Source organism: Elaeis guineensis, chromosome 4 (genome assembly GCF_000442705.2).
Source record: "Elaeis guineensis isolate ETL-2024a chromosome 4, EG11, whole genome shotgun sequence".
Classification (NCBI taxonomy): domain Eukaryota; kingdom Viridiplantae; phylum Streptophyta; class Magnoliopsida; order Arecales; family Arecaceae; genus Elaeis; species Elaeis guineensis.
This window is the reverse complement of record NC_025996.2, coordinates 121,249,130-121,267,730: the sequence shown is the minus strand read 5'-3', so window position 1 is coordinate 121,267,730 and position 18,601 is coordinate 121,249,130. Positions and strand designations below refer to the sequence as shown.

At 35.7% G+C, this 18,601-nt stretch overlaps 1 protein-coding gene across 1 annotated transcript; it reads right to left on the bottom strand.

Annotated features, from left to right (window-relative positions):
- Window positions 1-12,941: 12,941 nt before the first annotated feature.
- Window positions 12,942-18,297, bottom strand: LOC105031957 (uncharacterized). The gene is made up of 8 exons (XM_010906260.4): window positions 17,447-18,297; window positions 16,193-16,937; window positions 15,931-16,053; window positions 15,550-15,621; window positions 15,400-15,465; window positions 14,904-14,942; window positions 14,174-14,825; window positions 12,942-13,322 (listed from the first exon to the last, which is right to left on the bottom strand). The coding sequence occupies exons 1-7, from the start codon at window positions 17,722-17,724 to the stop codon at window positions 14,655-14,657; spliced, it is 1,494 nt and encodes a 497-aa protein (XP_010904562.1). The 5' UTR covers window positions 17,725-18,297; the 3' UTR covers window positions 12,942-13,322; window positions 14,174-14,654.
- Window positions 18,298-18,601: the final 304 nt, after the last annotated feature.

Here is an 18,601-nt window from a genome sequence, read left to right as displayed (position 1 = left end):
TGAACAAGAGGTTGGATAATAAATATCAGAAAAAATTTTAGTGGCATTATAAAAATTAATTAATTTTTTTAAAAAATTTATTTTTATTCCAATCAGTTTCAGTCAATGAAAAACCTAATCCATGATCATTAATATATGTACCTAATAAATTTTTATATAGATATGCATCATATATTATTGTATATGTTAGTTCCAACGAGTAACTACATCAATTTAAATTTTTTAAAATATTTATCATTATCTATATATATTTACTTAAATTTTTAAAATCTTGCTCTTAAAATTTGAATAAAAAAACTATATTTCAAATTTTCAGAATAACATCTTGAACCATATATATGCTAGATTGAATAGAGAGGTTTAAAATATGATATACACATCTAATATATAATAAATTCTTATTTAGAATGGGATGCAATGAGGCTTTCAATAATCTAACAACAGAATTATTATTAAATATATTATCAAAAATAATAAATATAATTTTATTATTAATACCATATGTACATACAATTTGATAAATAATATTATAAATTTATTATTTAGAATGTGAAAAATCACAAGCATGAAAAGCAAAAAATATATTTATTTAATAACCAATTGTTATCAACATAATGAGCAGTAACAGTAATAAAATAATAATTATCAACAGATGCTGTCCAAAAATTAGAAGTTAATGATACTTTAGAATTTAGGACAGAGAGAGTTCCAATTAAACTTTATTTCATTGCGAAAAAAAATAGTCATAGCTACTTTTCTAAATATACGTCTACTAGTTCTTCTGTAAGCGAGTTGTAGGGCTAACTAAACATACTCTTCAAAATTAAAAGACTTACACAAGTTAAAAGGTAATTCATCTTTTAACTATCTATTGGATCAATACTTTTTTTTTTATTTTCATGATTATATGCAAAACTATCTACAAGACTACCCTCTTGTAAATTAAGGATGCTTTGAAGACGAGCTTCACTCATCATATGGCTCTCTTGACGTCTCTTCTGTTGGAAAATGTGTCTCAAAATCAATCGTTAGACGATTGTGCTCATCTTATAAATTATATATAAATTTTTATTAATAAAAATTATTTGATATTTTTATTATAAATTGACCATCTTTGAACTTCTGTATTGTAATTAAGTCCTTAGGACTATTATTAATCGACAAAAGAAGATTTATCATTAAGTCCTTAAAAATATTCGTGACCAAACGATATGCGAATAGGATGATAGTGATATCAATGTAGGTCATTGTGTGCCATATGAGTTGTTATCCTCTTACCAAGGAGTGTGGAAAACTATTATGCATGCAGATGGAATGTAGGAGTAATTCGCATCGAACGTGACCATGTGCCAATACTCTGCTATCAAGAGTAGCTTATGAAGGGTATGGGTATAAGTGTCCTTCTGATCTGAGACCACTACGATGACTTATAAGCAACTCACTGTACTTTAGTACTGGACCATCTGAGTTTTTAACTTAGTAATGGAAGGATACTGGGTGTAGTTAAGTACTTATCAAATCGGTGTGTGAGTCAAGATGAAATTGACTCCTCTAAATTGATAGGAGATATGTATCAGTGTATTTCAATTTAGCAAAATCATAACCAGGATAATCCATGAGATGGATTTGAAAAATTGAAATACAATGTGGTCAACTTAATTAGAGTTGACAGTTAAACCCTAAGTCACCTTGAGCATTTGGGTCAAAGGGATGAATTATACAGTAACCATACGCCAGTAGGTTCTAGAAGGTTGCTTTGCAACACTTCGATCCATCCGATCGTTGGTCATCATTGCTAGATGATTACATCGATTGGTATAGAAAGTTATTTCTATCTACCGACTTAGGTTCGAACCTATAGGATCACACACATTAGAAGATTTGATCAGATCTGATGGCTGAAGAGTCCAATTAGATTGTGACTCTGGTAAAGAGTTCTACTTGGACTAGAACTCTGTGGGAGAGTCTCACTGGGACTGAGACTCTACCATTTATGAAGAATTAATTAGTAATTAGATTACTCATTGACTCAATTTGATTAAGTAAAGAGCTTTGAAATAAGTCTAATTGAATTAGATTCAGTTTGACTCAGATTGAGATTGATATGATCAAACTCGATTATAAAAAAAATTTGATCATGATTCGATCAGCATTTGGACTCGACTAATTCCTAATTGGGTTAGAAATTTGATGAGATATTTAGATTTTTAATTAGATTAGGTTCATTTCTATCAGTGATTTCAATCCAAATTTGATTTGGATTAGAATTGAATAGAAATAAGAGTCCAAGTCAGACTAGGACTCTATCCTTATCTTTTGCACACATCTGGATCCATGCCAATTTCTCCATACCTAATTGGATTTGGGTTATGATTTTTGGTGTCATGAGAGAAGATCCAATAAGGGTGGTCAGCTATAGTGGATGAGTCATAATATTTTCTCTTTCCTAATTCGAATGCGATCCGAATTAGAGATAAGATGTAGACTAGAAAAAAAATTTTGTATATAGTATATTGTTGGAGTTATATTATTTTTTTTTATTTTTTTAAAGAATTTTTGGCATGTGAGACTCTAAATTCCTTCTCCATGTCATACTAATTTTTTTAGAATTTTTTGGGACACCAAAAGAAGGTTTTGGTGTTGATTCATGGCTCCCTTTCTTGAAAAGTCTCAATTCCTAGTCTATAAAAAGGGGACCCCTCTCTTGGACGTCCCATAATCAATTCTCTTATGGATTTTTTATTTTTAGAGCCTCTTCTCCTCCTCCTTGCTTCCTCCTCTAGATCTCCTATCACTTTGGAGTATCCAAGATGCTTGTAGAAGAAGGAAGAGATCAGTTGTCGAAGTTGTTCGCAAACTAGTATCTCCGAGCCCCTGATCTGCACCAGTCTTTGCATAGATTTTTCTATTGAGGCCAGATGACTTCGTGTGGCTGCGAGTGACCTGAGGAACACCTTCTCCAACCATTGGATTAGAGGAGATCAAGATCAAATTTGTTTGGTAACAATCTTTAACTTGTTTTGATTCCTATGGTAGATCTAATAGTTAGATCTAGAATTTCAGCATCGATGAGATCGATTTAATTTTTATTTTCAGATCTAAAATATATATTTTTCATATCAAAGATCTGGATGTGGTAGTCTAAAATTAGATCTTATACATATGATTAAGATTAAATTATTTAATCTATTATTTTTACTGCATAAAATTTTAAAATTGCATGTACTGCACTATCGTAAATTTTTTTTAACTGGTATCAGAGCCAGGTTGTTTTGATATGAATTAATATGACTTTAGATCTAATTTTTTATTATTAGATCTAATTATTTATAATTTAGATTAGATTTAAATTAGTTTATTTTTAGATCTGATTATTATTTATTTAGATTAGATGTTCTGAGTAGCAAAGTACTCATATTGGATAATCACCAGGTTGTCCAGTCATAGGAGCAAGTAGAGTTTCATGACCCTCTCCTCTCATTTAATGGAGTGCTCTTTATGGTGTGTAGGGGTGCCATTGTGAGGTCCCATGAAGAAAAAAGTGAAAAGAGAAAACTTACTTTTTTATAAAATCCTAGATCTTGAAACCCTAGATGTTGTTGTATGTGATGCAAGTTGCGAAGATAGTTAGTTACATCTAATCTTATTTAGTCAAAATTATTTTGATCTAAAATTATAAAAAATTTAGATTTGATCTAAAAGATTTTATGACTTGATGTAAAAAGTTTACATGAAAAATTATTTTCGAAATATTAACCATGTTGATACAAAACTTAATTGAGAATTAAGTATCAAACTGATTAAATCTAGAATTGTGATTTAGATTTAATGAACATGGAAGCTCATAGGTCTTCTTTATTAGGTTAGACCTAAGGTTAGAATCAAAGAATTGATTGACCATGTAGAAAAATTGATTAAGTCTAACTAAATATTGAATTAGATTAATCAAAATTTTGCTAGTACAATAGTTGTAGATGGTCAAGTTCATGTCTTTGATTAAACCAAATGGATCTTGATTGTGGCTCAGTGGTTGAATCTGAATCATTAGGTTGGTCAAATTGAAACTAGTTAACTAATTGGTGTCTAAGGTAAGTTTAACATTTCGATCGATGATTTTTAATTGGGAGCGGCTTACCTGACCATTTTGATGGTGTCTAAAACAAGCTTAGCAGACCTTCCCACCGATCTCACTTATTTGGCCAATTTGGTGAACTAGATTTTGATTAGATCACTAAGTGATTCGAATTAGCCCATGCCATTAAGGTTGATCAGTGTGACTGATCTAGGTGCCAGTTCAATCAGCATGACCTAATCTGATTCAGTGACTTGGTGAAGTCAGTGAGAGGATTATGGTCTACTGATTGATTTTTTCTTCTCTTCTCTTTTCTCTGAATCGATTAAATCATCTATATTATTAGGTCCTTAAAATGAGCTGGTTATGGTGATAACTAAATCATAGCCTCCCATTAAGGTGAGTGATAATGGGTTTATTATTTCTGATTAACATTGCAGGTGCCATCCATCTGATGTTCTTTCTAAATGATGAAATTATCATTCATCATATATGACTCTGATAAACTATCTGATAATAGTTTGGTTGATCGAGCCATCCTCGAGCCTGATCACTCATTAGGTAGAATCACTGAGTAGGTTCATGTTAATGATTTGATGAAATCAAAACTTTCAGTGGAGGCCCATCGCCTACTGAAATAAAATATGGGGCTAAATTAAATACTAGAAGTTGTTTGGAGAAATAATTGGTTGAGAACCTACCCATAGATGCATATGGGTTGACCAAGCCATCCTCGGGCCTATATGTAGTCTGTGTGGATTCTAGTATCTGCTAAAAAATTAAGGTAATTCTTCGAATTGGAGATAGAGGCTATCAATTCGCATAAAATAATGGGAGGACCTTTAGACTAAAGTTCAAATCTTTAGGATTAATAAATTTATATACTAATTAGGCTTCGTACTTTCTTTGTATGTACAGATATGGCCTCAAACTTGTCGCTTCGATCATTATTAGACAGTGAGAAGCTTACCGGACTAAATTTCGATAATTGACATCGAAAGTTAAAGATTGTCCTAGAGTACGAGTGGATCTTTTATGTGATAACGGATTTGGCATCTGAGGAGCCTGCTCCTAACATCTGAGGAGCAGTCTGAGGTACTTATTTGAAGTGGCTCAACAATCGTACCATAGTTCGTTGCATCATGTAGGCCTCCATGAACGATGAGTTCAGCTAAAAGTTTGAAGAAGCTCAGCCAGAGGAAATACTTTAAGTGTTGAGGGATTCCTTTGGTACTCCTGATGACGTTGAGCGGCATAAGACTAGTTGTGCCATTTTCAATATCCAGATGAGGGAGGGTGCATCTGTTACCGATCATATATTATACATAATCGAGCAGATTGAAAAATTGAGCAAATTCGGCTTTCCTTTTCATGAACAGCTAGAAAAAGATGTGATCCTGAACTCTCTATCCAAGTCCTACCTGCCATTCCTCAGTCATTTCAGAATGATGAAGTCTGTAGTCAACTACCATGGTCTGTTGGGGTTGCTACAGACTTTTGAAAAAAATCATCAGCTCTATAAGGAGACAGTGAATCTAGTGGAAGAATCTTCTTCGGATAGTTGTCATCTCTTTAAGAAAGAAAAAAAGAAGAAGAATAAGAAGGTGCCTGGTGTTAGGAGTCAGTCTCAAAAATTCAAATTCAAGGCTGATCAAAGTCAGACAGAGTGCTTCTTTTGCAAGAAGCAAGGTCACTGGAAGAAGAACTGTCCTTAGTATATCGCTTTTCTTGACCCGAACAGGCCAAAGAAGAAGAAGCAATCAGTTGCTGGACAAGGTACTTATGTAATAACACCTTGTAACTTTTCTCTTATAGATACAATGACCTGTGTATTGGATACTAAAAGTCCTATTCATATTTGCAATTCATTGGAGGATCTTCAGGTCACTAGGAGATTTGGAGATAGCGAGAGATTCCTAAATGATGGAAATGGAAGATCAGTTTCAGTTCTAGCTTTAGGAATCATCAAGCTTGTATTCGAGTCTCAGTATATTATTCTTAATGAGTGTCATTACTGTCCTAGTTTTCTTTTAAATATTATTTCTGTAGACCTTTTGGCCAATTCAAATTATAAAATATCAATAAAAAAAATTTTGGAATATCATTTTGAATAGTGTTATAATTTTACGTGGACGTTGAACAATGGTATCTATATTGTATCTAGGCCTAATGTAATGTACATTTCAAATAAACATCCTAGAATAGATGATATCATAGATGCCTACCTTTGGCATTATAGGTTAGGTCATATCAACAAGAACAGGATAAACAGGTTGGTTCAAAAAAAAATTCTTGATAAACACGATTATGAATCGTTACCTACCTGTGAGTCATGTTTGTTTGAAAAGATGACCAAGTCACCTTTTACTGAAAAAGATGAATGAGCCAGTGATGTGCTGGGCCTGATACATACCGATGTATGTGGACCCATGAGCACATATGCTAGAGGAGGGTATAGCTACTTCATCATGTTCACAGACGACCTATCTAGATATGGGTACATCTACTTGATGAAATACAAATCTGAATCATTTGAAATGTTCAAACAGTTTCGTAATGAAATAGAGAAATAAATTTAAAAAAATATTAAAATTCTTCGGTCTGACCGAGGAGGTGAATACCTTTTCAATAAATTTCTGGCATATGTAGGAGAGAATGAGATTCTCTCTCAATGGACCCCTCTAGGGATACACAGCATAATGGTATCTCAGAAAGAAGGAATCGAACCTTGTTGGACGTAGTTCGGTCCATGATGGGGTTTACAACTCTGTCGATCTTCTTTTGGAGATATGTACTTGAAATAGCCTATTTTGTGCTCAATAATATTTCAAGCAAGTCAGTTAGTAAGACAGCATATGAGATATGGTCAGGATGTAGGCCGAACCACTCTTACTTTAGGGTCTGGAGGTGTCCAGCTTATGTTAAATGATTATAAACTGACAAGCTCAGTCCTAAGTCCGATAAGTATAATTTCGTAGGGTACCCCAAGAAAATGAAGGGATATTACTTTTATCTGCCTGCTGAACAAAAGATGTTTGTCAGCAGTAAGGCATATTTTTTGAAAAAAAAAATCTTAGTGAAGGAATAAGTGCCTCTAAAATCGAGCTTGACAAAGTTCGACAGGTAGAAGAATCGACACCAATGATTGAATCTGAACTAGATTTGATGAGATCAAACCTGGAGCCTAATGAACAAACATCCTTAAAGTGATCCGATAGAGTACCACGTTAGCCGGACAGATACTTAGGTTTCTTAGTCCGGGACAGAGATCCTGTCATCTCGATGAGAACGATGAGGATCCGATCACCTACATGGATGCAATACAGAGATCCGACTCTGATAAATGGCTTGAAGCCATGAGATCTGAAATGGAGTTTATGAAGGTCAACAATGTACGGACATTAGTTGAGCCAACTGAAGGGATAAAGCCCATAGGGTGTAAGTGGGTCTTCAAGAGGAAGAAGGACGCAGACAGGAAGGTGGAGACCTATAAAGCCCATTTGGTTGCCAAGGGTTATCATCAGCGTTATGGTATTGACTATGACAAGATATTTTCTCCTGTGGTAATGCTCAAATCCATTCAGATCATGCTTGCAATAGCAATATATCTGGACTATAAAGTCTGATAAATGGATGTGAAGATAGCTTTCCTAAATGGAGAGCTGAACGAAGAGGTGTATATAATACAATCTGAAGGGTTCATATCCACAGATGAGTCCAAGGTGTGCAAGCTTCAGAGATCCATTTATGGATTGAAGTAAGCATCTCAGAGTTGGAACATACGTTTTGATAAGGTGATCAGAACGTATGACTTTGTTAGGAATGGAGAGAAATCCTGCATATATAAGTGGGCAAATGGTTTGATAATTATATTTCTTGTGTTGTATGTGGATGATATTCTCTTAATCGGAAATGATATCTCTGTATTACAGGGAATAAAAGTTTGACTGTCATCACAATTCTCCATGAAGGATCTAAGAAAAGCTGCCTACATCCTAGAATAAAGATCTATAAAGATAGATCTAAAAGGCTGCTCAGACTTTTTCAATCCACGTACATAGATACCATGCTGAAATGGTTCAGCATGGAAAATTTAAAAAAGACTATCTTTCGATAGATCAAAAAATTTCTCTTTCGAAAGGAGAATGTCTGACAACTCCTCAAGAGAGAGAGCGCATGAGTAGAGTTCCATATGCTTTAGTAATGGGTTCTATTATGTACGTCATGACATGTACGAGACCAGATGTGACATACTCATTAGGGGTAGTAAGTAGATACCAGTCTGATCTAGGAGAAAACTACTGGAAGATCGTAAAGATCATTCTTAAGTATTTAAGAAATACTAGGGACCAATGACTTGTGTATGATGAAACTGACTTGAAACTTGTAGGGTTCACCGACTCCAGCTTTCAGTCAGACCATGATGATAGTAAGAGTATGTCGAATTATATTTTTATCTTAAATAGTGAAGCAATCTGCTAGAAAATTTCAAACAGAATACTATAGCAGACTCTGTTTGCGAAGCAGAGTATATCACGTATCCGATGCTGCCAAGGAAGCTGTATGGTTGCAGAAGTTCATCAGTGAGCTCGGAGTGGCACCCTCCATTGATAGTCCTATCTTGTTATACTGCGACAATACTGGAGCCATTGCTCAAGCTAAGGAGTCAAGATCCTATCAGCGCATCAAACATATTCTACGTCTTATCACTTTATTGAGAGATTGTGGATCGAGGTGACGTCGACCTTCAAAAAATCGATGGAAGGGAGAATCTGGCGACCCATTTATTAAAGCTCTCAGAATCAAGAAGTTCGATGATCATAAATCGAAGATGGATATACGATACTGTACCGATTGGCTTTAGTCCAAGTGAGAGTTGTTGAAAAATATGTCCCAAAGCCAATCGTTAGACGATTGTGCTCATCTTGTAAATTGTGTATGAATTTTTATTAATAAAAATTATTTGATATTTTCATTATAAATTGATCATTTTTGAACTCCTGTGTTGAAATGAAGTCCTTAGGACTATTATTTATCGACAAAAGAGGATTTGTCGTTAAGTCCTTAAAAATATTCACGACCAAACGATATGCTATTACTAGAACAATAGCGATATCAAGTATAGGTCTTGTGTGTCATACAAATTGATTGTCCTCTTACCTAAAGAGTATGGAGACACTGTTATGGCATGCAGATGGAATGTAGGAGTCCATTCGCATCGAACGTGATCATGTACCGAGCACTCTGCTGTCAAGAGTAGCTTGTGAAGGGTACGGTTATAAGTGTCCCTCCGACTTAAGACCATTATGGTGACTTGTAAGAAACTCATTGTACTTTACTATTGGACCATCTGAGTTTTTAACTTAGTGACAGAAGGATACTGGGTGCAGTCAAGTACTTATAAAGTTGGTATGTGAGTCAAGATGGAATTGATCCCTCTGAATTGATAAGAGATATGCATCATGTATTTTAATTTAGCAAAACCTTGGCCAGGATTATCCATGAGATAGATTTGAAAGGTTGAAATACAATGTGGTCGACTTAATTAGGGTTGACAGTTAAATCCTAAGTCACCTTGAGCATTTGGATCAAAGAGATGAATTATACGGTAACCATACATCAGTAGGTTCTAGAAGGTTGCTTTGCAACACTTCGACCCATCCGGTCATCGGGTTATCATTGTTAGATGGTTACATCGATTGGTATAGGAAGTTATTTCTATGCTACTAATTTAGGTTCGAACCTATGGGGTCACATACATTAGAAGATTTGATCAGATCTAATGGCTGAAGAGTCCAATTGGATCGTGACTCTAGTAAAGAGTTCTACTTAGACTAGGACTTTATGGGAGAGTCTCACTGGGACTGGGACTCTACCATTTATGGAGAATTAATTAGTAATTTAATTATTAATTGACTCAATTTGATTGAATAAAGAGCTTTGGAACAAGTTTAATTGAATTAGATTCAGTTCGACTCAGATTGTGATTGATATGATCAAATCCGATTATAAGAAAAATTTGATCCTGATTCGATCAGGGTCTGGACTCGACTAATTTCTAATTGGATTAAAAATTTGATGAGATATTTAAATTTTTAATTAGATTAGGTTCATTTCTATCAGTGGTTTCAATCCAAATTTGATTTGGATTAGAATTGAATTAGAAATGAAGATGCCAAGTCAGACTAGGACTCTATCCTTATCTTTTGCGCCACATCTGGATCCATGCCAATTTCTCCATGCCTAATTGAATTTGGATTATGATTTTTGATGTCATGAGAGAGGATCCAATAAGGGTGGTCAGCTATAGCTGATGAGTCATAATATTATCTCTTGCCTAATTCGAATGCGATCCGAATTAGAGATAAGATGCAGACTAGGAAAGGATTTTTCATATATGGTATATTGTTGGAGCCATATTATTATTTTTTCTATTTTTTTTGAAGAATTCTTTGGTGTGTGAGACTTTAAATTCTTCTCCATATCCTAATGATTTTTTTGAATTTTTTGGAATGCCAAAAGGAGGTTTTGGTACTGATTCATGGCTCCCTTTCTTGGAAAGTCCCAATTCCTAGTCTATAAAAAGGGAACCCCTCTCTTGGATATCCCATAATCAATTCTCTTGTAAATTTTTTATTTTCAAAGCCTCTTTTCCTCCTTCTCTCTTCCTCCTCCAGATCTTCTATCACTTTGAAGTGTTCAAGATGCTTGTAGAACAAGAAAGAGATCAGTTGTCAAAGTTGTTCGCAGACTAGCATCTCCGAGCCCCTGATCTGCGCCAGTCTTCGCGTGGATTTTTCTATAGAGGTCAGACGACTTCGTGTGGCTGCGAGTAACTTGAGGAACATCTTCTCCAATCATTGGACTAGAAGAGATCAAGATCAAAATTTGTTTGGTAATAATCTCTAACTTGTTTTGATTCCTATGATAGATCTAATAGTTAGATCTAGAATTTTAGCATCGATGAGATCGATGTGATTTTTATTTTTAGATCTAAAATATATATTTTTCATATCAAAAATCCTGATGTGGTAGTTTAAGATTAGATCTTATATATATAATTAGGATTAAATTATTTAATCTATTATTTCCACTGCACAAAATTTTAAAATTATATGTACTGCACTACCGTAAATTTTTTTCATCTTCAAATGGCCAGTTCCTCCACTACTAGCACAACTATACAATTTGGTACATTTTTTACATTTTGCTTTTAAAACTCCATCTACCATAACTCTTTCAAAGTCATTCCATACGGCACTAGTCCTCTTACGGGAAGAAGAAGCAGAACCTTTATCTTCAATATTGGTTGCAGAGGGAGCAGAAATAGTAATTTTTTCTCCCTCTAAAATCGAGGGAATGCCTAAATGACTCTCATCAAAAATACTATGTCTAAATATGAGTTATGCAAATAAAAAAAATTATCGAACAAAGAAATTGAGTAAAGGTAGGTCGTAGACGGAGACTTATGAGCTTTCTCTTGTGCTTCTCACTCCTCCTCAAGACCTCAACAATTACTTTAAGGCTCCAATAGATGGACTAATCCTTCTTTTGTATAACCTTGAACACTTGCTAATTGCTAAATATTGAACACTTGCTAAATATTGCTAGAAAAAAATAGTAGTAGTGGAGAAAGAGCGGCGAGTTGATTTGATGTGATGAAAATAGAAGAGGAGGGGTGTATTTATAAGAATCCAATATTTTTATTTTTCCAAAATACCCTCAAAGTAGCCATTTTATGACTGTTGGGGAGGTTAAAATGGTAAAAAATCCAAAAATAACCGTTATCAATCCAAAAAAAAAAAAAATTAGCCATTACGGCTAGGCGTGGTCCGTAACAGCATTAAAAGATCGTGCCAGGCATGGCCCGTAATGGTGCTAAACGGGCCATATCTGGTATGGCTCGTTTGGACTGATTTTTTTTTTTTTAAATGGACCGCCCATTAGGCCCGCTGGCCTGATAGGCCACGGATCGTGCCTAGCACTGGCCGCCAGACTCCGGGCCTAGGGCCGTGCTAGGCCGAGGTTCGAGGTAAATGGGCCATGTCTAGCACAGTTTATTTGGACCGTGACCCGATGAGCCTGAGCCAGGCATACCAGGCACGGCCCAGTACCCATATCTATCTATATTGTATATATATGTCCAGACTATCTAAGTCATCATTTTCTTAAATTATTCTATATTGGTGCTACTTTCATCAAGTGAATTCATTTCTTCTTCTATCAATTTGTTATGTTACCACACATCTATCTAAACATTCTTAATTCAGCCATACTCATCTTTTGTACATATTATTGTCCAGCTATTCAATATTCTACATAAAACATTATTGGTCGTATAATTGTCCTATAATATTTTTTTCAACTTGGAATGTATTCTACAATCATATTATCATATTTTAGTTGCACTTCTCCATTTTATTTTACTCAACTACTGTATATGGATAACCATCTCTTCAATCTTCCCATTTTTATGAATAATTGATTCTAAATACTGAAAATAATATAAATTATCAATTAGATGAAGTTTCATGAGCTTTGATCTATGGAAAAGAATAATAAGAATGAAATTTCCATCATCTCTCCTTCAGAAAGACAACTAATGGATAATGAAAATATAGAGATTGGAAACTTGGGAATTTGGATTCTTGCAAATATTTGACACAAAGGTTAAAATCAATGTGTTCCATTTTTTCTTTTTCTTTCTTTTTTTTTTTTGTTGGAAAATAGTAGGAAAACATACAACATATTTCATTATGATACATGAAATGAGCAAGAGGGAAATTTCATTATGATATATGAACAGTAGGTAGGCCGGGAGGGAGGGAGGGGGGGTTGGGTGTGGGTGGGGTGGTGGAGAAAGAGAGGAAGAGAAGAGGAACAACCCTCAGCCCATACCCTCTGCAACAAACAAGAACCAGGATCTCTCCTGAACCCTACATTCTCGTAGCCAAAGGAGAAAACAAGAAAAATACAAGGATATTTGAAAAACATCAGCTGGTGGCTGCCTGAATGTTGTCGTTGTGAGAGCCTGCTGGGAGCAGTTGAACTGCTAGTGAATTTTGTTTCTTGTTTAGAGGAATAGCTAAAGAAATATAGACCCATAGTTAGATTGGGTTTTCATGGAATCTTTGGGATATTCTGATTAGACTTTATTAAGCTGTGCATGAACTGTGCTGAAGCTCTTTTACTTGAACTGACCACCACAAGCGTATTCCACATAATTATACGTGCTTTGTCTGAGAAAACCCTGCAGGCGTCAAAGACCTTAATTTCTCAAACAGATAATGACTAGGAATAAACTTGTAATGATGATAACTAAGATGCCTTATCATGAACAATTAATTCCAGAACCGGATGGAATGTTGTTGCTGCAATTATAAGGTATGTGAATGACTTCTAATTTCATTCTATAATATAAAAAGTTTCCATGAAATGAACACCAATAACCTACAAAAACAAAGTACACATTCACTAGGGTTTGCAAGATAGAAAAAAATCCTTAATCAAGACTTAATTCACCCATCAATGGGTTTGCATTACTATTAATGCATTGTACATAGAAGCAACCTAACAAACTATCAAAAGGGAGAATATTGTAATCGTAACCTAGGATAAGGTTTTTTTTTTTTTTTTTCTTTTCCTTTTTTGCATCGCTAGCACTTCAAGCAAAGAGAAGGAGAAGAATATTAAAGGGCACAGCTAGGAGGGGCAGTTGAAGAGACTTGCAATTGTTGGGCGTGGCAAATCCATCAACATGACAACCTTCTTAATGGATGATATAGTGACAGACGAGAAAGAATTGGTGTTAGCCAACTTACGCCGAAAATCATCACTGTTACTAAAAGATATTTATCCAAAAACTTATTAGGCCATCGATAATAATTTTTTTGAGTGGCTAGGATTCATCAATGTATGGATAAAACCACAGAAATTTTAGATATCGTTGTGATGGTGGTTGACAAATATATCATTAACCTGATGGCATTTTCTTCCCACAGCTAAGATGCAAGATTCTTTTCTCTTCATATGGTCGGTCTTAGAATGATTGATGTATGTGATCAAACAAGATAATGCATATATATAAAAAAAAAGGCTTACCTATACGAGCTTGTATATTTTCTAGACATTTTCTAGGCACATGAACCACAGAGCCCTGAAAAAACCGAGGTCCCACTGAGTTGGTGCCAGAGGCAAACCAAAGTGCTCGCTTGAGTGCTCATAAAGTGGCAGCACGGCAAAGTACATCCAAAAGCATCTGTTACACCATTTGGCCCGTAGCTCATGCTTGAGATATACAAAAATGGCAGAGATGGTTAGGGTTTAAGAAGTCAATTCTCCCAGGTGGGTGTTCCTTCAGTACAGTAAAATTTTGATACAATCAGATGTTAATCTCATACAAATATCACATTTCGTACACCAATTGATATTTCAACCATATCAAAACCAAAATATTTTATAGGCAGCATTTTTAAACCGCCACCAGTTCTTCTATCAGTACTTTCTTTTAGCAGAAGTAGTTGTGCCAGAACTTCTCATCACTGCTTAAACTATGAAATCAGAGGTAGAAAGACTTCATTCTTCATCTGTATAGACAACTTCTATATGGCGGCGTCCAGTAATCCGGTCCATTGTTATCTCTGTAGGCTTGGGGGGTGCAGGAAATAGGAACTAGGCAAAGCCCTCTACTCCTCAGATCAAGCTTTGGCTCAGACTTGTCCTTCCTCTCCAAGCCTCCCCATGTATTGTGATCCTGAAACCAATATATTTATTGATCCATAGTAATATGTACTAATCTTAAGTCTCAACAGTGGATTAAATCTTTCAGTACCTTGCAAGCTCCTGACTTCATGTATGGGTCACTGAGCAACTGCATGAGTATCATAAAGAGTTATCATAAATTGTTTGGAGGAGACAATGCCTTCAAGTAGCATCAAAAATGGTGCTAACAATAGCAGAAAAATTAGTAAGCCCCTTCATGTATACTTATAATGAATGAGCTAGAAACCTAAACAATATAAAGTTTTATTTTAGTCCCAAATTCAATTACTGGAGCAGTCATAGCTTGCTAACATCCAGCTTCTTATCAACAGTTGAAGCGGGAATGGAGTCAAATTAACGCTTATAATTAGCTTGACACCTTCAATTATAACCAGGTATTGTGTTACTGTAACATGCTGGGAAACACTTGCACATGAATGTAATAAAGCAGCAGGGTAGTGAGAAACAGAACTATAGTTGCCATGGTAACTACTAAAAACACGCTTCACTGCTTGCACTTCAATCGTCACTAGGTACTGGAAATTAAAGGCAGTCGACAGTGTTACCTGTACTTGCTCCTGCAAAAATCTGATATAATTGATTGCCTCATATAGTACTGATGCAGTATCAGTCTGAAATCGAAAAAAAAGATAAATTTAGAAAATTTGATGTTGTTTGGCAGGGAATAAACACATTTTAATACATCTGTAAAATACCTTTCCAAAAGGTGACACAATTTGTTGGAGTGCAGTGATTTTATCTCCCAACTTTACTTTAGGTGCCTGCAACTGGATGGAGAAAATTACTTTTTATTTTTCTACTGTACTGATTGAGTTTTTAAACAATATGGTTTGTTTCTTTTTTTTCTTTTGCTTTTGAAAATAATGTTCAGAGTGCCACCATCCCCAGTCGAACTGGATTTCTCCCTAGTGCAAGCACTTAGAGAAGGGCCAGCATTTAAGAAGAGGCATGATCTCCATTGGCTCTATTCAATTACCTTCCACTTTAATTAAATGAATGTGGAAACTAGGAAATGAAATGAAGAAATACGAATCAGTTAACATTTCTTCTACCGGACTTGGATATTTACAGCTTACCTTGAGAGATGATGTAGTCGAGTTCTCATGTTTAGATTTCTTGAACAGAGTTTCTGAACTGTCATCTGATCTTTTCTTTTTCCCTTCACTTGTTGTTGCACTGCTTCTCCCATTTCCTCTCGTCTACAAGTAACAAATTGAACTCTTATTTTTCACCCATAATGAAAAAAAAGAAAAAATACTAAAGAACTGTTGAGATGCTGTAAATTATCAATCAGCATATCGATAATAATTTGAATAACGAAATATTGATGGCACTTACTGATGAATTATCGAAGACTTGCTTCTTATTATCAGATGAATCTGAGACTTTTATATAAGACTTGGAGGCTCTTAAGTCCACTGCTGGCTTGTTCAAAGAGTCAGTAAAAGAGATAAGGTCTGACAAATTCCTCGTGTTAGACCATGGCACGTCTGTCATCCCACTGCAGAATTTGTTGTTGAGGCCCATAAGTAAATTGCTGACACCAGTCTGGTATCCAATATTGTTAGTACTAAACGGCCTTAGAAATGAAGGCATGGAAGCTCCCATGTCCTGATGATGTTGGCTTTCTTCTTTCGTATCATGGTCATAACATGGAACGTAGCCTGTATTCGTCTCTCCTCCCATTCCACTGCCAGGATATGATGGCGAATGAGGAATCTCGTGCTTGATATGAGAAATATTTGACGTGGAGTACTGAGCTAAAGAGGGATTAATTGAAACGTTGCACGTCGATGGTGGATTGAGCTGTGGATTTGGAGGAGCGATGGACCAGTTGCTAACCAAATCCGATAAGTTTGTCATTCTTTCAGGCCCCATGATGCTTCCATGATAGCTTGTCAACTGTTTATCCAAGCTGTTGAGGGAAGATTGTTGCGTGAACTCCCAACTACTGTCCATCTTCTTGAGGTAATCACAGGCTGGGTCGAATATCTCTGTCGTCATGCTCTTGGAGGTCAGCACCTCGAGGAAGTTCTCTCCATTTTCATGATTGTTGTGCAGGTCTCCACCAGTTCCAACATTTCTGAAAGGCCAAGTTATCAAGCTTACCTCTAAGATATATACTTATGGTGCTTAACATTTAATGATCATATGAACAAGAAGTAACTGATTCCTGAGTTCTATAATTGGTTAAAATTTGATATATCCACATTTAACGATCAGGTAGGAAAGTTTGATTTGCTTAACTATTACCTGAACTACTTCAAAAAGCATAATAACTAATGAAATATTAAAAGAAATATATAAAGATCTTTTTGGAGAAAAGATACAAAGGTATCATCATATTACAGTTTTCGCTGTATGCACCTAGGTTAGCCTCTCCTCTATTTTTGCTGCTAATTGCTGGAGACTTCTTTAGATCTCCATCTGTTTGCACCAACAGAATTTTTATCTATATTATTCTCCCTTAAGTTTGAACCACTAGTTACATAGTTAGATCCTTCTTATTAAAAAAAAAAAAAAGACAAAAAAAAAATCATAGATTCCTTATCCACTAAGTTCAATCAATACAAGGCTATAAACTGTACTCACAACAGAACTTGGCTCCACAAGTTGTTCTCAACTGGTTCGCCGGAGAGATTGGCAGAGGACGAGTCCATGGTGAGGCCCGAATGGTTGGAGGTGTTGGTGAACGACGTGGTGGTGTTGGAGATGTCCTCGTCACAAGAGGAGTTGGAATGGTGGTTCGGAGGCTGCCACCGGCTCATGGTGTTCCAAGAGGAGAGAGGGTTCGTATGAACCTCCCACCAGTTGTTGGGCGCCGTAGAGGAGCTAGCAACCGAGGCCTCAGACCCTTCTTGAGCTGCCATGCTAGAATGCACCGAGAGAAGGGATTTCTTTGGCTTTTGATGGGGTGAAGAGGGTTTTTATTGAGGATATGTCCGTTGGCATGACATCAGTATGCGGCCATTTAAAAATTTAAATCAAGAGAAGAGAGCAGGGGGGGTGGGGGGGACAACAAAGCATGCAGAGCCTCGTGTTCTTTCCACTGAGGTCGTGGGCAATTATTATAGGGAGGCCATGGGGCCTTGAAGGGCGTTAGGGTTTGGGCTTGTGGCTGGAGGTGGTAGGTCTCTCTCTCTCTCTCTCTCGCGTTTCTTTATAAACATTACATTATTTGAGGACGAAAATAATGGCAAAGAGAAGGTATGCTTTCTAATATCAAAACTAGGAGGAGCTAAGATTTCATTATGTTCATTATATGCTTGAAAAATTGTAGTACTTGAACAGACTTTAGACTTGCATTTTGCTTTGATAACAGCTATACATTATTATTATCATCATCATAATTGCTATTATCTTCTTAGTCCCTTGTTCCAAAAGAAATGACATCCTAGGTAAGTCTGCACCAAAGTGGTCCCGTGTTGATTCGTTTAATACCTTGGAGTGCTCACCTTTTACTGTTGACAGCGAAAGCTTCCGTTCTTCACTGAAACCGAAGATGATCCCTGAATGCTTCTCTTGCAAGCACTGTAGCTGTCCACGCGTGCTCATGCTTGTTTGTTTATGGTAATCTTCCACCTATTATATATATCAGTGGTGAAAATAGTTAGGTATCTTCTTTAGAATTTGCAACACTGCAAATATTCTCTGAAATGAATGCAATTCTTCTTTTTGTTCATTCATGATTCTCGTGTCATGTAACAACGTTCAAAGGTGATTTGAGTTGGTGAATCATTACAGTCT

What these genes read in the sequence shown, in the direction of transcription:
- LOC105031957 (XM_010906260.4), bottom strand. Translation starts at nt 17,724, where the DNA reads ATGGCAGCTCAAGAAGGGTCTGAGGCCTCGGTTGCTAGCTCCTCTACG. An exon ending in AAGTCTTCGATAATTCATCA is followed by an intron (nt 16,054 to 16,192) that starts GTAAGTGCCATC and finishes TGTTACTTGTAG; the next exon opens with ACGAGAGGAAATGGGAGAAG. An exon ending in TGAAGTCAGGAGCTTGCAAG is followed by an intron (nt 14,826 to 14,903) that starts GTACTGAAAGAT and finishes TATTGGTTTCAG; the next exon opens with GATCACAATACATGGGGAGG.